This window comes from Cyphomyrmex costatus, unplaced genomic scaffold (assembly GCF_001594065.2).
Source record: "Cyphomyrmex costatus isolate MS0001 unplaced genomic scaffold, Ccosl1.0 scaffold70, whole genome shotgun sequence".
NCBI lineage: Eukaryota > Metazoa > Arthropoda > Insecta > Hymenoptera > Formicidae > Cyphomyrmex > Cyphomyrmex costatus.
The window spans coordinates 40358-62754 of record NW_017280267.1 but is presented as its reverse complement, the minus strand read 5'-3'; the positions used below and the strand labels follow the sequence as shown (position 1 = coordinate 62754).

Here is a 22397-nt window from a genome sequence, read left to right as displayed (position 1 = left end):
CATCTGATCTAACACCACTGAACTTCTTTGTGTGAGGGTTCTAAAGCAAGAAATTTTCGTCGTCAATCAACTCAAAAGAACAATTGAAAAATTGAATGGAGACTGCAGTGCACCAAATATCACCAGATCAATGTGTAGCTGTAACACGAATTGTCCGTACTAGACGCAATGTTTCCATTGCTGCAAGAAACCAACATTTTGAACAATATCTACATTAAACAAGTGAATAAATACAGCGTAAATAAGTAATAAAAAAGTTCAAAACTGAAAACTACATTTTGTTATTTTTTGCAATTTTCTCCAAAAACAAAGCAAAAACGTGCATATCCTTACAGGACTTTTTTTTCTTAGTTTATCGATCCCCGCTACACGTTTGAATGGGTGTTTAAAATTTCAAAAAAATATATATATATATATCAATAACTATAAAATAAATTATGATTATAAAAAATAAATTATAATTTTTTAAATATAAATTGGCAATAACTCGGAAATGTCTTATTTCAGGATCTATGTCTCTTTTTTCCCTTTTTTTTTTTAGAATCACTTCCCGAAGTGGGACAGGCGATTTTCTGGACACTTTATATATGTATACATGTGTGTGTGCATGTTTTTATGTGTGTGTGCGCGCGCGCGCGCGATAATGTGTATAGTATTTTATAAACACGCTCTCTTATGAGAAATCATATACGATCGAATACTCATACATAATTACATATGCGCGCATGCACGCACGCACGCATACAGAGTCCACACATTCAAGAATATATGCATATGTATACCAGAGCCAGGACAAGAGTGTGGCGAGCTAGGTATTTGCCTCGTGTAAATTTTGAAGGGGGCGCAAAAATGGCAATATAATTTTCTACATATTCTAATTTCATTAATTGGTGATTTTGAGTTACGGCCCACTGAATACTAAAATATTAAATTTAAAACTTTTTTTAATTAGTCTACTACTAAAAAAATTTTTTTGATTGGTCAAATATTTCGAAGCATTTATAGCGCTAAGTAAATTGCACCCGCCGTTGAGCGTTTACTATGATCTAATTTCCTACTATCTCTTTTCCGTTATTTTTCCGTTCTATTATTTCTTTCTCCGTCAGGATGCACCCATGGAGCTGCTCAGAATAAAAGGAGCAGGTAACAGAGAACAGAGAATAAGAATTTCAACCTATCAGAAATCATGTACTGTGGAATACACAGTTTCTGATAGCTTGAAATTCTTATTCTCTGTTTCTTTTATTTTGCGCAGTCCCTTACACGGCACGCTTTACGTCGAAGAAACATAGGAATTCTTTCAATTGAAAATAAAATATGTAAGGATGTAGATTTTAATATAATAATTGATAATTTCGCATCTATCAAAATACGAAAGATATTGTGATGTTAGTAACTATTTCATTTGTAATATACATGTAAATTTGTATGGTTATAACGTAAAACTCCTTTTCTGTACACGTGATTATATTAAATTAATATTAATATATATTATTAATTACTATTAATTATCATTAATTGATATTATTTCTTATTATATTTCACATGTTATAAAAATATTTTTTACTAAGGGATGTATTTTTTTATTTTGTCTTGGGTGCCGAAATGCTTAGTCCCAGCTCTGATGTATATTTATTACATATAAAAGAATGAAGATATTCAAATTCTGTGATTTCAAAACGCTGTATCTTTTTATCTATTGATTGTATTATATATGTGGCAATGGAGCCATTTGTTCAGAATCATAAAAAATACACTATCTCAAAACGGACCAATTTGACCAGAGTTATTTTTCCGTATAAAACGTGCGGGGTCCTTTGCAAAACTGATACTTAAATATTTGGCAAATTTTTTTATTGGAGTACAAATTAGTTAAGTCCGTTTTCCATAAGATGATCGCCTCCAAAGACGAGTCATTTTTTCGAGATGGAATTTGAAAATTGCCTGAGAGATGGGAAAAAGTAGTAGCCAGCGATGGACAATACTTTAATTAATCTGTTCATTCATTTTGTTTTGAAATAAATACATTTTTGAACACAAAAACCGACCGAACTAATTTGTACACTAATAAATTAACGCTGCCGTATATGACATACACGTTTTAAGACAATTTTATCAGGATATCTTTTTCTTTTTTCGCACTAAAATATTTTTATTTATATTGTAATGATCATTTCGACATTTACAGAGCATTTGCAACTGAAACTACTCAATTCTTAGCGCCATATGAGGCTTCGGTTAAGCCACGTTCAGATGATACGACTACGCCACCGGAACTTCCAAATGATACAAGACCTTGTATAGCAACCAGTGCCTCGCATGTACGTGTTGTAAGTACACACGAAGCGCACAATTTTATATTTTTTTTTTGTTTGTTTAATAACGTTGGTCCGCATACAGAATCGCGTTTTACATTATTGGAAAAAAAATTTCATTTTATATTTATTATAGTAAATTTAAAATATTAACACAATAAGAAAAGTTTAATTTTTTTTTAGACTCCCTTAATTCATGTAGTTATTATGAATAATCTTATTATAGTAAATTGCAAATTTAAAATTATATCTAACATTATACACGAAAAGATGAAGTTGTTTTAGAGACATTGGCAAATTATTCCATAATACAAATAAAATAATTTTGGATAAAAATATCTAAGTTATATAAGAAATGTGAAATTTTATTTTATTTTGATTTAAAATCTTGTTTTTTTAAATATAATTCTTGTATTTGTATATTATTATTATTATTTTATGCACTGCACTATTATTAGTGATAATTCCTCATCTTCAAGTAATTATTGATATTGAAAGTATTTCTTAAAAACAGTTAATACTTAAAAAGCTTGTCTACATTTTTATCAGGGCGAACTTTCAAGCTTAATGGGATCAGAGGGGAGGTCATTGAGTGCAGATGTAGCGATATGGAATCCGTTTGAGGATGTACAACCATTTAATCAGTTAACGGAAGATCATATATTTGGTGCTGAATTTGATAAAATAAGAAGAGGAAGCAACACCAGTATCAGTGGTGTAAAAAGTCGCGAAAGCCTTGTTATGACGTATACTGAATTACCAGAGGATCCCTTTGAATCTGCACCCTTTAGCCTGCCAAGTAAGTTCTCCTTAAAGTTCTATATTAGTCCTCCTACTCCCATAAAAAACAAACATTTTATTATAAGGTTAAAATATTTATTATATATTAATACTTTGATTCTTTCTTAGCAGCAAAGAAGAATAAAATTGGGTCAAAGACTGCTGCTATTGCTAGAGGTAATGCATAAAATACTTCTTACACACACTATCCTTCATCATCTCTCTTCTCTTTCTTTTGTTCTTGTATTAATCTATTAATCTATATTTAGTTTGAAAGTCATTCGCTTGCTGTCTTAATATTTAGTTTCTTATTTTATCATAATCGCTATGTGAGGTTTTAAAGCTGTAGTTATAACCATTGTCTTTCATCATTTTTAGTCTAAGTTGTATATCAAGTTTGCCAAGAAATTTATGAATCATTAATTAGTTCTCTAAATGACAAACTTTTGAAAAACTATTTATTTAAAATGTGATGTATGTGAAGAGATTTCGTCATTTTATACATATTGTTGAATATACAGTGGACGAAATTTCTATGAGAACACTACTATTTTTAACAAAAAAATTAAATTTTTTGCGAATAAAACTAAAGGAAGGTTAGAAAATTATGAAGGAATAATAATAAAACAAGAAACCAATATTAAGAATGAATAAACCATTTTATTTTTTTTTTATAAACGAGATATAATAATAAGCATATAGAAAAATAACGAAATTTGCGTAGGAACAATCTATTAAAGTATTACAAAAAGCATAACAATTGTAATATTAGTACTTCGACCATTACGCCTAATTATCTCATATATTCTATTTTCCATACTACAAACTAACTTTTGCAATGTCGTAATATCAATTTTCTTCCATTCTTACAGCGTTTTCTAATTCTTTTACTGTACTGTTTATTATTTCTATTATACTGCTCTTGATAGAATTCCCTATAATTTCTCTATGGAATTTAAATCCGGCAAACGTACTGGCCAACTTCATAAGTGGTAAATTTTTCTGTCAGAACCACTCCTGTGTCTTCTTCGCACTGTGTATAGCAGCGTTGTCTTGCTGAAAAATAATATTTTCTTCGATAAATGGAATTAAACAGTCGATTTTTTAATAAGTCGATATATTTATCTGTGTTCATTCCGGTATTGCATATCTGCATCTTTGAAGAATAACTAAACGCAGCCTACATCATTAAACTTCCTCCGCCGAAATTTCTGCTCATGGCTACTGCCTTATCAGTTCATAAATCGTGTCAGTAATAAAATCGTCGAGTCCATCTAGGTTAAACTTTTTTTCGTCAGAAAATACGACATTCTTCCATTCTTCACGCCAAGCTATACGATTTTGAGCAAAATCTAATCTTGCAGTTTTACGACTTTGTGTAAGAGGTGGCTTCAATGACCTTTGTCCACTTTAACCTTTTATCTTGCTGTAGTATTTGCTGCACACGTTGTTTAGTCATTGGCAATTCTAAAACTCTTGCTACTTCACCAGCAGCCCATATGATTATCGGTATCATCAATGGGCGCATTCAGCAGAAAAGAGCGCTACGAGAGCGCTCGCTGTTATTGGTGTATTCTTCTAGATCATCCAATCAGAATTTTAAATCCGGAAGAATATACCAATAACAGCGAGCGCTCTCGTAGCGCTCTTTTCTGCTGAATGCGCCCAATGTTAGTGACCAATGGCCATTCTCATACCATTTAACTGTATATGCGTGTTTGAGAGTGCAATGATGTCCTGACTATAAGCTTTGCGAATCTCACTGGCAGTCAACCTTCTCGGTTCAAAAATCCAGTAATACGCGTTACATTAGCAAATGAACTTCACATTTCATTCATTGAAAAGTACTCTATCGGATTATCACAAAATCATCATCTAACTTTTTGGTCATTATGTGACGGTCTCTTAGTGAGGATAATATTTCGGATCTAACCGGTGAAAGACAATTAAGTTTTAATCTTCAATGAATGGCACACGACCAGAACTAAGTCAATACGGTCAGTAACGAAAATGCCGCACAAGGCGGTGAGTAACATAAAGTCTTAACGAATGACGCAATAACCCGCGAAAATGGCGAGAACCGCACGAACACCGGGCGCCTGCGTCCACGACGTCGTTGCGCCGCTAATATGCGCGTCAGGACGAACGAATGGGACATCCAAAATCGTGGGACCGCTAGGCAGATTTAGAGTAATCGCAAGGCACAGTCAAAGTCGGCTACACTTTTCAAAAATATAACGGAAACAAACACCCGACAAAGACGGGTGATGCAAGAAGACTTAATTAAGTATATGTTATTGTTCCTATATATATTTCGTATCTACATTGGCTAATATTCTTGTTTATGCTAATTTCTTTTTTTTACAATACTAAAAACTCTCAAGTTTGTTTACATCATCACAGCAAAGATACTGTGGTATTCATAAGGTTTCGACATATAACTAGTAAAAATTAATGGAATAAATCAATTTCTGTCAGTAAATCATGGTGTTCTTATAGAAATTTCGTTCATTATATATATATATATATATATATGTAGTTTTATTAGTTTAACATTTGTTTCTTATATATCAGCAAAGCTTCATAATTTACAATATATAAATACTAAAATATAATTAGTTTAATTAAAAAAATTTTTTTCAATTGCAATTAACTTTTAACTCTCTCACTACTGAATTACTTCATAAGAAGAAATAGCCTTGTTATACAACTAAGACTCTTCAAAATTTCATATTTTAGCTTTATGTACATATATAAATATGAAAAATTGAAGAAGTATAATATTAAGTGTTTAATAATTATGAATTTATGAAACATCACAGTCTTCGTTTGATAACAGAATTAAATAGATTTAACTATTTTTATCTTAATACCTAATTTTACTTGTGTTTTTAGTTTAATTTTATATATAATTGACAAAATAATTAAATTATGATTGTGCTGAAATTCAGCACAAATTACATAAAGTAAAAATCTTATTATAAATCACAATAACATAAGTGAAGGTATAAGTCAATAATAGAAATGAAGAACGGTTCATCTAAAATCAGAAAAATTTTATTTTTGCAATTCGAATTCTGTTTTTCTTGGATTTATATTATTTTCAATTGCTCATAATTTAAATGCTTATTGAATAAGGTATAAATAATTAGTAATGTATTTATAATAAAATATTTGTGGACAATAGATGTAGATAAAGGCTGATGATTATCAGCATGTTACGCTGTTCTGCACTTCCATGTACATAAATCTTTATTTTAAAAATTTGAAGTACCGCAATAAAAAATAAAAAATGTTTCAAAGTAATATATAAAGTAATATATCAAGAGTGTCCCATGGGAATGTGTTGAAACTAATCAGCTGTCATTTTCGAATGTATTTAGTTATTGAAAAAACAAAAATTGAAAAGAGGAAAGTCTGCAGTTTTTAATGGATACAAAATAAAAATTAAATATATAAATTCCAGTAATTGAAAAAATTAAATACATGAATTCCAATAATCGAAAGCGAATGAGAGTGCAGCGTTCTAATTGGTACGCAAATTAATAATAAGTGGATTTGTGTCACATAAATCCTTTATTTCAAATCAACCATAAAAATATATAGAACGTTTCGACTCGCTTTAGAGTCATCCTCAGCTAATACAAATTTAATATTCTTGTATTAATTGTTGGAGTCACATCAGATTTATAGATTTGATGTTGAAATCTCTTACAATAATACAATGAAAATGTCTTGAAACACATTGGATCGATTAATTTAACAAAAACAATGACTAGATTTCCGAAAACGGCCAACAATCTAGACTGCGTTCGGAAATATCACCCGAGTACCCCTCAGTATCGTGTTACTCTTCTTTAACATTGGATGAACAACAAGATGATACTCGGGGAAACCTGGGTGATATTTCCGAAAAATGCATTACCGTTACATAGCTCACTGTAAATTACTTTCGAGAAACTGATATTTAACTCTGACCTCCAAGAAGACCTACCCACTTTCGTGCATCCATAGAGAGGTTAGAGATCATGTGATGGAACTCATTTCGTGTAGAAATCATGTATCCTTGAAGCAGGGGATAGTTGGGATGAGTATTGCTTCGCGTGGAAGTCGTACGCTCTTAAAGCAGGGGGTGTGGGGGGGAGAATCGCTTCGCATGGAAGTTGTGCGCTCTTAAAATAGGGAGGAGGTGAGGTGAGAGTAGGGTTACCAACCGTACTCTTTAAAGAGTACATGTACTCTTTTCGATGTCGGAAAACAGTGTACTCTTACTTTTCACTTATTGTACTCTTTTTTTAAAAATGAGACAGAATGTAAAAAATTATTATTTAATATTTATAAATTTATACGAAGTTATGCTTGGTTTGTACTAGGTTGTGTTAGGTATTCATATAGTCAGTTCTTATTTGAAGACTGTCTTAAGTAATGTCTTAAGATGCGAATGCGGCCCTCTAATTGGTTCGTGACACCTAAAGACTGTACATATATATACGTTTGATACATAAAAGATTGAGTTTTTTTTTAATTCGAATTAATTTTAATTTTCCAATTTTAATAATGTTATATGTACGAATATATCTTTTTTTTTTTTTTTTTTTTTTTTGAAAATGTACTCTTTTTGGCAACCAATGTAGGTGAGAGTCACTTTACATGAAAGTTGTGTTTACCCTTTAGCAAATAAATATGCAGTATACTAAAATAATGTTTTAAATGTTATTATATTTTAAAATTTTTGTCTAAAATAATAACTCTACAAATTTATTATTTTATTATTTTTTAATAACTACAAACTTCTATAACTTCATTCAAACGTTTTTGGTGTTAAACCTTCTTGTTGGTGAAAATCCATTTAAGGGCATTCATTTGACGTATTTAGAGTATTTTTGTTAAAATTCTTGATAATCGAATGGTGGCCGTTTTCGAAAATTCAACCAAAACAATAAATAAATAACATCGCAGATTACATTATTTTAATCATTTCCTAAGTGTGACGTACTTGAAAATTTAATCTTTAACTGAAAAAATAAAATTAAGTAAAATATTTGTATATCATTATTTATTGATGAAAAATATGCTAATAATTAAGTAAGGTAATGATAAATATTTTTGAAGTGCGTATCATTAGAATCTGTATAAAACTTAATTCTTTTACGAAAACTCGTAAAAACTTTTTCTAATATATTGTCTTTAATGTTACTGACGACTTTTTTAATGACTGTTACTAAATCTGGCACTGTTTCTGGATTTCTGGCATAATAAATAATTGTCTTTAATGTAAAGAAAGAAGTCATATGGATTTAAATCCACCGGTAAGTATGATAGCCATTGGGTGCTTCTGGATGCACCTATTCTAGACTTCCCCCCCTCCTCTGGGCAAATTTGGATTATCCCAGATCGATGACTTGGTAATCACATAAACTATGGATTGTTTCAAAGACCTCCTGAATTCGATGTGGTATCGCTCTATCCTGAAATGAAATCTTCTGACTAATGCCCGTTTCCACCAATGTAGATTAACTTTATAATCTCGGTTAAACTTACTGTTCATCTTTTTCTAATTTTTAGAACTAGAAAAAGACGAAGAGCAAATTGAACCGAGATTAAAGTTAATCTACATTGATGGAAATGGGCATAAACCTTTTTTTGTGCAAGGGAATAATTTTTTTTTGAGAAGCTGCTTGTAACTTTTACCTATGACCATTGATTCGAAGAATTGCAGATCAATTCGTTTTACCGAGATCGTAGTCCATGCCGTTATTTTTTGTGGATGTAAAGGTTTAATCAGATAAACGTTGGGATTTTACGATTCCCAAAATCAATAACGGAAAAATGTTTACGATCTTGGAAAGTTCCATACTGTATAAAATTAACGATAATTTTGTTAAAAACAACACAAGATTATTTTAATAGCGATTTAGTGCCAAAAAATGGAGTGACGTAATACATAAATTTAAATAAATAATAAATTCTAAACTTTTTAGTGTGGTTTTTTGTTCATAACTTTGTGTTTCGTATTTACGAAACCACCTATAAGCACTGTTATACATTTTTCCTTTAAAAAAGAAGCACTCGATAAGATATACTTCCGTTGCTAGTTTATTCATTTTGACGCGCACGAACTTGCTTCTACCATAGCCAAAATAAAATTATAGACCTAGAAACGGACAACTGTTAATCATAAGATCCTTTTTGAAGTCATGGAGGAGAGAACCAATCGTACAGTTTTAACACATTCCCATAGGACACCTGTAAATGAAAAAAATTTCTTAGTTTACTAATGAGTTTCAAAGATTTACTTTATGACGTTCTTGTAATTTTAAACATAAATCTATCTGTTAAATATAATAGAATAGATACATATGGTATTAATAGGAAGTGTAATCTAAGCACAAATAATTTGCAAAAAAATATTGTAGATGTCTTTATTTCTACAATATGTATATTTACTTATTATCGAAATATTATATCTTTTAAAAATTTATTTTTTAATGTCATATGTATAATTATTTATTTAAAAATTACATTTTTATGGTTGTTGAAATATTTAAAATTAGACTTAAAAAATTATAAAATGTTTTTTCTTTTATATTGATTCTTTTACTTGCTTGTCAAAATACTTTGTTATCGTTTTAATAATTGGAAAATTGGTTATTTTGTCAATATATTATGTTTGTGAAAAAGTGATTGTGATGCAAATCCGCTCAGTTATGCTCAATTACATGAGAAAGGAATGATAGAATATTACCAGTAAATTACACATTAACTTCTATACTTACCTCAAATAGTATATTACAGTATAAGGGTAATACATCGAACATTAGACACAAAAATACGCTGTATATTAATTATGTTAGAACAAGTGTAATTATTAAGTGTTGAAAATATGATGAACATACATATGTAGGCTGAAAAGATTTTGTCTTTAATAATAGATGTTCCTATGATATGTAGTACACAAAGCGGAAATTAGCTTTTATTTTAGTGTTTCCATACGGAATAGTTGGTGTGTCGAAAAAGAAAGGAACAAATTACATGTAAATATTATTGCATATCCATATATAAAACAGACATCTACATATTATACATATATATATACACACACATAATGCAATATATATATATAAGATATATATATATTACATATATCATATATGAAAAATTATGTTATATATTATGTGATATACAAAGTTAGGTACACTATTTTGTCCTACTCATATACATATACGTGCAAACGTATCATGTGTTATAATGATTGTATTATATAGCGTATAAAAGGAAAAACGTGGGAAGAATAGGTTTCAAGTATTTCTCTAAAAGAATATTATATGCAATGCCAATTAAAGCATCTGTGTTAATGCGAGAAGTATGGAACTAGAAAGAATGTTTCTGGATATATTGTCGAATACGAAGATTTAATTTTGTGTGCGGAACTACAGGGTCTTCCATTAAAAGGTTTTATTTTAAATTTCGCAGCATTTTGTATCTGTTATAGATGGAATTGTCGAGTCAAAACTATGCGGTTAATAACAATGGATCGATATTTGTTTAAAGAGCACGTGCTCGCGCGCGCGCGCGCGCGCGCGCGCGCACACACACACACACACACACACACACACACACACACACACACACACATACACACACTGCATAGAAATAGCGAAAATTCACTACAAACGGTGAAAATTTTGTGATGACAGTTCTGAGACGTAAGAAGTTCCCTGGACGTGCACATAACAGAGACTTCAATTGGTCGTCCAGATTATGCAATTTGACACCTTTTTCTTTTAGGATTGTGAAGGATAAGATTTATGTAAATGCTCTGCAAACGATTTAGACGCTCAAAAACAATATTCGAACTGCTGGCGAAATTGAACCGCAATTGTGCAAAAATGTAATGAAAAATTTCTTATAAACAATAGTATTTTAAGGGCCTAAATTTCCTCAAAAGAATAACCATTTGTAAAAAAAAGTCAAGGCGTCTATTTGGCTAATATTGTGTTCCACATTTAATCGCACAATCTATACTTTGGATTAGATTAAATATATCTTAACATTTTCAAAAACTTATTCGTTTTTTTTATTAATTTAAAATGAAACTTCTTAATGGAAGGCCTTGTAATAGCACGAACCTTTCCTTTTCAAAAAATGACGAATCTCTGCGCAATGTATGAATATACATACAGACATACGTTAAGGGTTATTATATAAAGATCATAAGATTGTATCTGCTTCGCGCGATGGTAATACTACAGTGTCTGGTAAATAATACTTAGCGATTATTTTCATTTCTTACTATTCTTCCTCGTCCTTCGTTTCTTTCACCTCAATTATATCTTTTTTAGTTTCTTATTTGTTAATTCCTTTTCATAGTATCTCAATTACACCGCTTTTATATGATATTTGTCAATTTGGGTTCACTTTGGTATAACTTCTCCACTTGTATTTTTTGTTGGTCCATAAATAAAATGTTAAGGTAAAATGATGTAATTCAGCATTGGTAAGATTTACAACTTATAAGAGAAATAATTGAAAAGCAGCATTGCTAAATTGCATTATTTTATCTTATATGAAAGTGTGAAAAATCACGATCCATGTTATACATTCCTTGTATTTTTCATACTAGTCTTACGTATTGTTATATCCAATGCGTTAATATCTATATTAAATAACATATCTTACATAGTAACACAAATACTATAGGCACTTTAATTAATATTGGATGTACTTGTTATAATTGTTATATTTCCTAATGAAGATTTTATATAGCGAAGTAATAATAGTGAAATTATAATTTAAATATAACAACACATTGATATTTTTTAAAAAATTGTATGTTGGGGAAATTTAATTTTATTGCAAAAAGTCGAATAAAGTTAGCATGTTCCCTTTTTACTGATACTAGTAGTATTACCAAAACCGCTGTAATATTAATTTTTTCTTTATTGTGTGAAAGCAGAGACAATTGATGATAATCGATAAATGTGCTTATTTCTTTGTGAAAGAAAAATTTACGAGAAATTATATACTCGTATCTGTCCAATGTCTGGAACAACCTAATAAGTTTGGGAGGCATGAGTCTTTTTGTCTTGAATCGAATTTATTTACGTAATCTTTCTTTATCAATTTTGTCCTGCTTTGTTTGCCTCCCATAGTGTCTCTAATAATATATTATCTCTTAGAGAGATATATTTTAATTGCGATGAGTTAAGTTGCGATACACAATACAAAAATAGTAGGACTTATTGTCTATTCGCCATCATCGAAATATAAGCATGCTCCTCTTCAATAGTGTTTGTAGCGAGACTCGAAAAACTATGAAAAAGAGAGAAATTGTTTTGCGAATTAAGAGCACTATAGGGGGCTGACAAATACCTCGGACAATACTTTTCTCGCTGTATTAAGACAAATAATGTTGCAGCAATAAAATGTAAATTAGCATACGGAGTATTTGTTTTTTTCTGAACGCTACTGGCAGAAAACGCAGCAATACTTTGCCTTTTATGCCGGAACAATCTAATACATCTCGCTAGGGATATGTGTACTCGTGATGGCTTAAAGCAAACCTGTTATTCAGAGCATTACTGCGTTTTTAATACTTATCCTCAATCCTCTAAATCTGATTAGGACTGTTCCAGATCTATTGGTGGCGGTAACTAACAAATAGCTTATCTTAAAATATGTATATTGTATTACTTTCTCCATGTCAAAGAATCTAACATTATCTTTCTCTGTAAATTTCATTATAGTAAAACTGTAAAGACTACAATGCACATCATACTTAACAAAGTGCACTAATCGTAACAGACCTAATCAGACTATTTCCCGTTTCTTCGGATTCTTTCTTTTCTATAGATTACGATATCACGCTTTATATCATAAGATCAGTCATATCTGTACATTTTATAAGGTGCAAATACTTTGATTTAAAAGTATTAAAAGCGAAATTTATATATTGATAGCATAATACAGTACAAAAATTACATTTGATGTATAATACTAGTAAAAATAGTTGAATCAATTAGGAAAATGATTAAGAGTATAATTTCTTATATTGGGAAGCAAATGCATAATTAATAGCTTAAATTTTATCATTTTACTGTAAAAATTTATTAAAAACAGGTATTAGTATGTTCTATATATACATATAAACGTACAGTATCAGATTGTACTGAAAATTCGCAGTTTTTCTTCATTATAAGATTTGGGATACTCTGCATAGCGTAAGAGGGAGTTTCGCTAATTGAGAGGATCGATACTGTCTAACATAGACCATTATCGAATCATATCTCTCTGATGAGGTTTTGCAAAAGAAATGAAAGAATATAGGTAAGTACGTTACGCTTCAGTGATAACAGAGGTTCACGTGATAGTTTTATTCTAAAAAAAGATATACTTATCATTGATATATGAAAAGAACGTCTTGTTTTGGATGTCATTTGTATTAATGTAATGCGACTCTCTGTTTTTCAGGGAAATCGACAAACGGTAGAGCAAGGGTGCCCTTGGCGCAATGGAACTCCGGGATTGAACAAGGTGGCAGCGGTGGTGGTGGTGTGGACGACGAGGCGTCCTTGATCTTTACGGAATCTAGCCCGGTTTCACCACCGTTTGTCCGTGCACCGGCTGAGGACCGTTCCAAGTATGAGAAACTGGCGTTCAATGCCGATGAAGTATCGAGTGATAGTGACAAGGATGCCAAGGAGGTGAAGGAGCGAGCGAAGAAGGCAAAGAGAAGGCGCGTGAAGAACGTGTTGAGCCGCAAAAGAAGAGTCGCTACCCAGTTGCACAATAACACGGAGAACGCGACAAACGTCGATTACGAGTCAGATGATTCGATTGGTTCAGCCAGCGATCTACGCGCGATGAACGACGAGGAAGGTAACGACGGTGAGGTGAACGACGACGAAGATGACGAGGACGGCGACGTATGCGGAAAGCACGACGAGACCATCTCCGAGAGCGTGCGCACATGTGGCAGCTCCGCGTATCATGCGGAATGCGAGTCCGTTGCGACACACGAAGACGATTACAGGATGAAGAGGCCGAGGAAACACCACTATCGGCAGCAGGACCAACAGCTGCCGACAATCGACGCGGATCCGATTGTTGGCCACCAGTATGGTGAGAAGCCGTTGTTACTGGACGATGAGTTGGACCCCGAGTCCAAACCGGAGCAGTCACACGGCGATCCTTTTGTGCGGCATCAGTATGGTTCAAAACCGCTGCTGTTCAATAACGATGACAGCTCGTCCGATGACAACGACAAGTCCAAGTCGCTCAATAATGGGATCTGGAAAGTGGAGGATGACGTATTCGCCTTGGCACCTTTTCCGAGATCCAGCAGCTCGCGGAAGAGTAGTGACAGTCGTGAGAGTGAGTCCAGGAACATCGATCTAGGCGGCAGTGCGAGGAACTCACCTCACAACTCGAATCTGGTGACGCCGATTTCAAGCTCGCCTATACCGATGGAGGTGTTTGCGGACGTGGTGGAAAATAAACCTGTGCCTCTGTTGTCCAAGTCCGCTGTTCTGTCTTGTAAATATCCCAAAAGTATCGCAATCGTGGATAGCAAGACTATCTACGAAGAGTTAACGACGTTCCATCAGCCAAGCGTTGTCCAAATGTCGTCGCCAGTCAAAAACACCTCTCGCGTCAACGTTGCCGAGGAGGAGGAGGAGGAAAAGGAGGCGGAGACGGAAGAGGAGAAAGAGAAGCAGGAGGAGGAGGAGGTAGAAAAGGGGGAGGAGAACATTGGAAAGGACCTTTTTGGTTCTTCTCCATTTAGTCCGAGCGGATTCACTAATCCCTTTAACAACGCTCAGTCCAATTTTGCGAATATCGACTCCGCGCCGACTGAACTCCTGTCAATCCTGAGTCCAGTCGGCCCTTCCTCGTACATTGATTACACCAACTGCGTTTCACTGCAATCCCACAGTGCGGCACAGAACAATTATAACACTAGTCATTCGAGCACAATCGCGTCCACGTCGAAATATGGCATGGTGACGGTGAACTCTGAACCAACGATTGCTGCGGAGTCGTCCAAGGATCTCTTCGGGTCGATTCCATTCGAGGAATTTGCTTCGCTGAAGCTCAATGAGCAACAGCAGCAACAACAACAGCAGCAACAGCAACGCCCGACATCTTTGTCACTGTCGCAGTCGCTGTCACAGTTGCAGTCGCCGAACTACGTGGACAATGTTGCGTTAACGATGGCGTTGCCAATCAGCAGCGTCGTGCAATCCCCAAAGAACACCGTCGTTCATTTGACACCCACCCTGCCATCACAATCGCAATCGTCCGCCTATATGATTCAAACGACCACGCATACTGCAAGAATCACTGTTCACGCAGTCAACAGCGTCTCTAAGGTAGATATCACATCCAATATGATGTTACCCATGTCGCCTGAGCCTCTGGTCGCCGCGGATAACGATACTCCGAAACACAACAAGAAGGACAAATCCAAATCGGACAAGTCCAAATACCATCTGATCAACGAAAACCATGGTGATGTCACCGACGTATTACCAACTTACAAGGCGTCTCATAAGATCAAATCGGCAAGCTATAAGAAAACGCCCAAGGGTAAGAAGAGCACGGCCGCGACTACCGGTTTCAGCAATATGAGTTTCGAGGATTTCCCCAGCGACGAGAATGAGGAGAGGCAAGTGGGTCGGATGAAAGTAGCGCCTTTTGAGGTAATCCGCGAAGTGTCGGAAAAGCGATTTGGATCGTTGAAGAGGCGGAGCAATCCATTCATCTGAAATGAGATGGTTTTTGTTAGGAGCTAGTTAATATAAAGCCGTTTAGTAACACAGGAACAGACAGAGCGATATGATGTAGTTGATTGATTCATTGTGTATATTGTAGAGATATCGATAAACATCGGTAAACACACCGTTCTACTATACACATAAAATTATTTGATTGATCAGAGTTTTATTACGTGTATTATAAATGCACATACATATATACACAACATTAGCAAGATATTAATCTTGATATATAGTAAAATTTCCAACTGGGGAAAATCAATTGATACACAGGTTGTACATATATATGTAGAAAACGTTTGCGTTTAAGGCAATTTGTTTTTCGGACGCGCAGATATGTCAGAGTGAAATTCCGAATAAAGTTGCGTCTGTTTTACATGCTTGTTTTCGGAACGCGCGTTTGTGAAAAAATAATAAGTCATACAAATGTAATTTATTTAATAGATCTCTCGTAGAAATTGCAAAGAGTAATAAAATTTTTTAAAAGTATTAAAATTTTTACTTATATGATTAAATATTAAAATTTTTACTTTTATGATTAAGCCAAATATTAAATGCTGCTAAATTAGAAGCTGTTTCTTTAAATACTTAAGTTGCTTTCGAGTTAACAAAATTCTACGATCGTGATCAACATGTTTTTGACATCCGTGCATTTTTTCACAAACGTCAACAATGTGATATGATAGCAGCAAATAGCTGCATATATTTATATCAGAAGGCATTCAGCATGAGCAGATATATTTATATGTACACATGCCTAATTGACAAACGTGTGATGGATCGTATAAAGCGTGATTTACACTAATGTCGGAAAGTATTAATTCATATACTACCATTTTTTAATTACTTTTTGCATTTTTAGAAAATTTACATAGACAAGACAGATAGCTATAAGAAATTGACGGGAAAAAAGACATTATATTAAAGAAAACTGTTGATTTTTAAAATGTTGAAAAGAAATAGTGAGAGAAAGAAAAGGGGGGGGAGAGAGAGAGAGGGAGGAGAGAGAGGGGGGCAGGGAGGGAGAGAGAGAGACACTTCCCAACTTATGTTTTAACACAAAAGTATAAAACCACGTTGTGGAACTTGGCAGCTCGATACCAAAAATAATAAAACTAAGTAGAGAAAGCTCGTGCATCTATTTTTGCAGCTAAGTCTTTTCACTACGTTTGTACTTTACAAAATTTTAGATTTCTACTAGTTTAATCTACTAGTTCATACAAAACAATTTTTCTAAGAAAATGAATCTGTGTACTATATACAATTATACATATACATACTTGTAAACGTAATTCATTGCAAAATTGATGAAAAAGAGAAAATTTTTATCATACATATTTATGATCTTTTGGAGAAAAGATACAACAGAGTATTCCTTACGAAGATTAACGTAATAAATAATTTACAGAAATTAGTGTTACAAAGGCGCAGATAATAGCATTGTGAAGCGATTCATAACATTTGTCGTAAAGGAGTGAACAGGCTTGCCTAGAAAATTGGCCTTATTGTGTAAGACTGACTTATTGTTTAACAGTCTCAATTAACATTTAAATTATGTAAGACAACTATGTCTTTTTTTAAGTGATAGCTACAACTCTACGGTTCACGAATTATTTAAAACGAATACTTACTAATGACGCGATTATCACGTCCATTATGATAGAGACTGTTAAATAAAATGTATGAAGAGTAGATGTGATACTAGTGTGTCAGTACTAGTAAGAGTATTTATCAATTAATTTTTCTAACTCACATTGAGGGAATATCTTGTATGTGTTAAATTATACGATTTCATTAATTGAATTTTAATACGTTTTATATAACTTTGGAAATTATTTTAACTAATTTTTATATTGCTAATATACTGCGCCTTTTTAATCGATTCTACGAGAAGAATCTAGTTAAAATATGACAATGAGTGAGTGTATCATCACATATGCCTGCGTGCGTGGATGAGTATGTGTGTGTATATGTGTGTGTGTGTGTGTGTGTGTGTGTGTGTGTATGTGTGGGTGTGAGTGTGCGTGTGTGTGTGTGAAGCATTTCCTGTTAAATTAGCCCTTTCTATCTAAAATTTAGTTCATCCAAAAAATTTCTTTCTGGACTCAAATTGTAGGTACACATGTCTACTTTTTTTTTTTTTAGAACTTTGGCCTTTTTGAAAATGCAACGTGGTGAGCTAACATGATGGCTTCACGAAGCAATGATTGAGAAGAAAAGTAATATGTAACAGCTTAAAATTTTAAGTTGATTAAATTAAAATTATACAAGTTGTCATGGTAATTCTTTTTGGAAAATACTATTTCGAGAAAAATGTGATTTATGCATTTTTCTCAAAAGTATTAGTCTCGACGGTCCTCGTTAATGCTCTCCTCGTCCTTATGAAATGAATAGCAAGATTCACATAACGTTGGCATTAGTAATGAATAACAACACCGTGATAACCGGCAAATCCTTTGATATCTCTGAACTCTAAAGCTTAGCCATTTGAGTGATGATTTAAGCGATCTCAATCAATACTTTGTAAACAATTTCCAAAAAGGCCAGAAAGAAAGTAGACATATGCACAAAGTGCTAAAGAAAGTAGACATATTCGTAAGTACTTACAATTGAAGTCCAGAAACAGAAAGAAATTTTTTTATTAAACTAAATTTTGGACAGGAGAGTGGCCGATTTGATAGAAAATGCCTCCCCTCTATACACATACGCGCGCGCGCGCGCTCACACACACACACACACACACACACATACATAGAGGGTGTTCTTTTTTAATTGACCACCTCAAATCTCTCTTTGTAGTGCATTCTAGAAAAATTTTTTTATACAAAAATTGTATAACTTCAAGGGGAATATAAGATGGTACAATTGATTTGGCCTTGAGTGGTGTTATCAAAGTCAGGAAAAGGTTACTTAAATTTTCTAAATGCAATTCCCTATTTTTCATTGCATATATTTTTGTCTTATCTTGAGAGAGAGAGCTCTCTAAAATACTATAACAAAATATTTTTTTTATTAAAGTAGGTATTTTTCAAGTTTTAAGACTTGAAAGATACAGTATCGCTAGCATTTAGTATTAACCTAGGTGTCCAACTGATGACTAAAATCTCTTGAATGTTGTTTAAAATCATGACCTTTAAAATATTAGATTAAGGTAAATATCGATAATCAGGAACTCAACTCTGATGACCTTGACATATATTGTCAAGGTCATGATCCTGAGTGACTTTTAACAGGTTTTATACAGGTGGCAGTCTTCCTTTGTTAAAGTCATTAGCAAAAAAGTTCCAAACAAAAAAATGCATTTATACGTTTATCAAATGTGTACAATCTCTTGAACAAAAATTTTGCAATGTAATATTGGTAATGATATTTACAAGTATCAAAGCGTGGTATATTAACTTTCTCTGAATTTTCTGATAGTGGAGCTACCCACTGTATCCACGCATACACTGTACAATGTGAAGCAAGGGCTACTTTGCATAATAGAAAAGAGACATTAGTTTTCAAACGTTTCTTGTTATTAATTTTTTATGGAGGGCGATCGCCATCTAAAACCTGTTAAAAGTCACTCAGGGCCACTATGACCTTGACAATATATTTCAAGGTTAAAGTTATTGGATCTGGGTCCCCTATTGTCGATATTTACCGATCAAAGTAAATACAAAATCAAGATTATTTGAGGTTGTACCTCTTATTTTTGCACTAAAAATTCATTTTTGTGTAAAACGAAAGTTTGACAAATGTAATCTAATTCATAATTTTGAACAACATTCAACAGGTTTTAATTGTCGGTCAGACACGTAGAATAATACTAAATGCCGGTGGTATTGTAACTTTCAAGTCTTAAAACTTGAAAAATACCTACATAATGAAAAATATTTTGTTATAGTGTTTGAAAAACTTTCGAGATAAACTACAAGAATGCAATGAAAAATAAGAGGTTTCATTAAAGAAATTTAAGTAACCTTTCTATAATCTTGACACAAAGCTATCCAAGGTCAAATTAATGATACTATTTTATATCCTTCTTAAAGTCATAATTTTTATCCGAAACATTTTTCTCTAAAATGCACTGTTCAAGAGATATTTGAAATGGTTAATTCAACACCCTGTGTATACACACATATATACATATATATATGTATGTATATATTGTATATACAGTACCGGGAAAATATATTTGGACAAATAATTTTTTTTTAAATTTTATGAATGATACAAGGTATTAACATAAAGTTAATTGATTAGATTATAGTAGGTAGGATAATGAATAACATATATAATATTATAACATATATAATAACCAGTTTGACAAATTGGTGACATTAAGTATATATTTTAAACTCTAAACAAAAATATAATTAACAAAAGTATTCGGACAAAAAACTTAAATTTTAAAGAAATAAACGAATATTATTTTTCGACGCAAAACAAAAAAAATAACAAATAACAAGAATATAAAGGCTAATGAGAGCTATTCGCTGTTATTAGTGCGATCAAATATAAGATATGTTAAAGTGTGAATTTTATATACCACGTATGTAGTCCCCTAAAACGCGTGCCGAAAATCCTTCAGACTTACAACGCAACTCTAATCGACTACCGTAGTAATATCACAATTTTTTATGCTTACAGCATCTTATTGGATCTTAATAATATGTTGAAAGACATATTAAATTCTAATGATGTAATGTTAAAGTAATAATAAATGAAAATCTGTGAAAAATAAGATTGCGAAGAATATCACAAGTTGGCGTTTCGTTCCAGCTTCCCACTACTAGACTCATCAGTAAGGTAATGTAATGGGAGCCTACCTTAGACGCCTGGGGGAGATGTTAGAAAGAAGTTCTATATAAACAGATACTCATGTATTTCGGCACTTGCGAGAATTGGCATGAGTAACTATAGACCTCTGATGGCTAGTCGACGTAGTGATATTCTTCACAATGTTCTCAATTTAAATAATATTTGAAAGTAAACAAAAAAATAACTTAATATTTTGTGGAATATCCTCTAAAATCAATAACTACCTGCATTTTTGGGTATAGATTTCAAAAGATTGTTTATTACAGCAGGAGGAATGTTTTGCCATTTTTGGCAATGCTTCAAATAATTTATTGGTATTTTCAAATTTTTTATTCCTGATATTCATTTTTAAGTGTTTCCAAAGGTGCTCTATCGAATTTAAGTCCGGACTTTGCGATAGCTATTTAAGAACTTTCACATTGTTCTGATTGATCCAATTTTGCACGGCAATTTTGAGAGGCATGCTTTAGATCATTATTATGTTGGAATATCCAACTACTGTTCATGGTTTTCATTGTACGGAGTAATATGTTGTTTCTGATATTTCTATATATTATACAAAAACAAAGTAAAAGGTCGAGCATTTGCCACGCACTGGATGGTGTTTGTGAAAATTACATATATTCTTTTATTAAAAATACAAAGTTATATGAACGTTTCGACTCTAAATATGGTCATCTTTAGTATATACAATATCAGTAGTATTTAAATAAAGCAAAAAGAAATCTATATATTATACTTTTTTTCATGATGCCTCTAATTTGCCGCAAAGAACCAATATCTTGACCAAAGAAACATCCCTAAACCATAATACTTTCTCCTCCATGTTTTACTGTTGGAATTTGATAACAAACGTCGAATCTTTTATCTGGTTGTCGACTCACTGAATTTTATCAGATCCAAATAATTTAAATTTGTTTTTATCACTAAAGAGCACATTCGACCAGTCTTTTATTGACCAATGCAAATGTTCACGAGCAAATTTAAGCCGAACTATCATATTCGTTTTCGTAATTAATGGTTTTTTTTATTCCATGTCATCAACGTAATTCAAAAGACTCCACAATCGACGTCAATATTTACTTTATTAATTTCGTTTAAACTTTTATGAATGAAGTCCTTCTCAGATCAGCCACTGATAGATAGTCGTATTGTCCTGTCTTGTCTAATCGATATTTTTTTTGACAGACTTGGATATATTGTCTAAGTGATCTCATTGTTAAAATCGCTTTTCAATATTCTATATAGTTTGTTCGGAGTGTCAAAACATCGTGATACTTCAGATAAGGAATTATTACTGTTTAAAGCATTTATAATTTTTTCTTTTATCTATTTTGATGAACTTTGCCCTTGTATCATCTTTGTAAGAATAGACAAAAAACAGAAAAAATTAACAAATATTCAAGTATTAAAGAATAAATTACGTATGATAAATAAAGCGTCCGAATATTTTTGTCTGATACAGATAAAACTTACTTTATATGTGGTTAGACGCAAAATCTATGTAACTTCTATACTATAGTAGCGTCCAACTAATAGTAAACAAATAACATAGTGGCACTTTCGTACTTGCAATAACATTGAAAACAAAAAATGACCGTGTCCGAATACATTTGTCCGGTACTGTACAGATGTATTATATATATATATATTTAAACAAATATTTATAATCTACATATTATGTGTTTTTATGCATGCATACACTCACACGCGCGCGCGC

The 22397-nt window shown here is 32.5% G+C and overlaps 1 protein-coding gene across 1 annotated transcript in view; it reads left to right on the top strand.

Annotated features, from left to right (window-relative positions):
• Positions 1-15921, top strand: part of Nak (Numb-associated kinase) — a 35891-nt gene extending 19970 nt beyond the window's left edge. The window contains exons 11-14 of the mRNA XM_018548216.1: positions 2189-2321; positions 2865-3114; positions 3225-3272; positions 13566-15921. Of these exons, the coding sequence (XP_018403718.1) occupies positions 2189-2321; positions 2865-3114; positions 3225-3272; positions 13566-15862 (2728 nt within the window). The 3' untranslated portion in view covers positions 15863-15921. The remainder of the gene's footprint in view (positions 1-2188; positions 2322-2864; positions 3115-3224; positions 3273-13565) is intronic.
• Positions 15922-22397: the final 6476 nt, after the last annotated feature.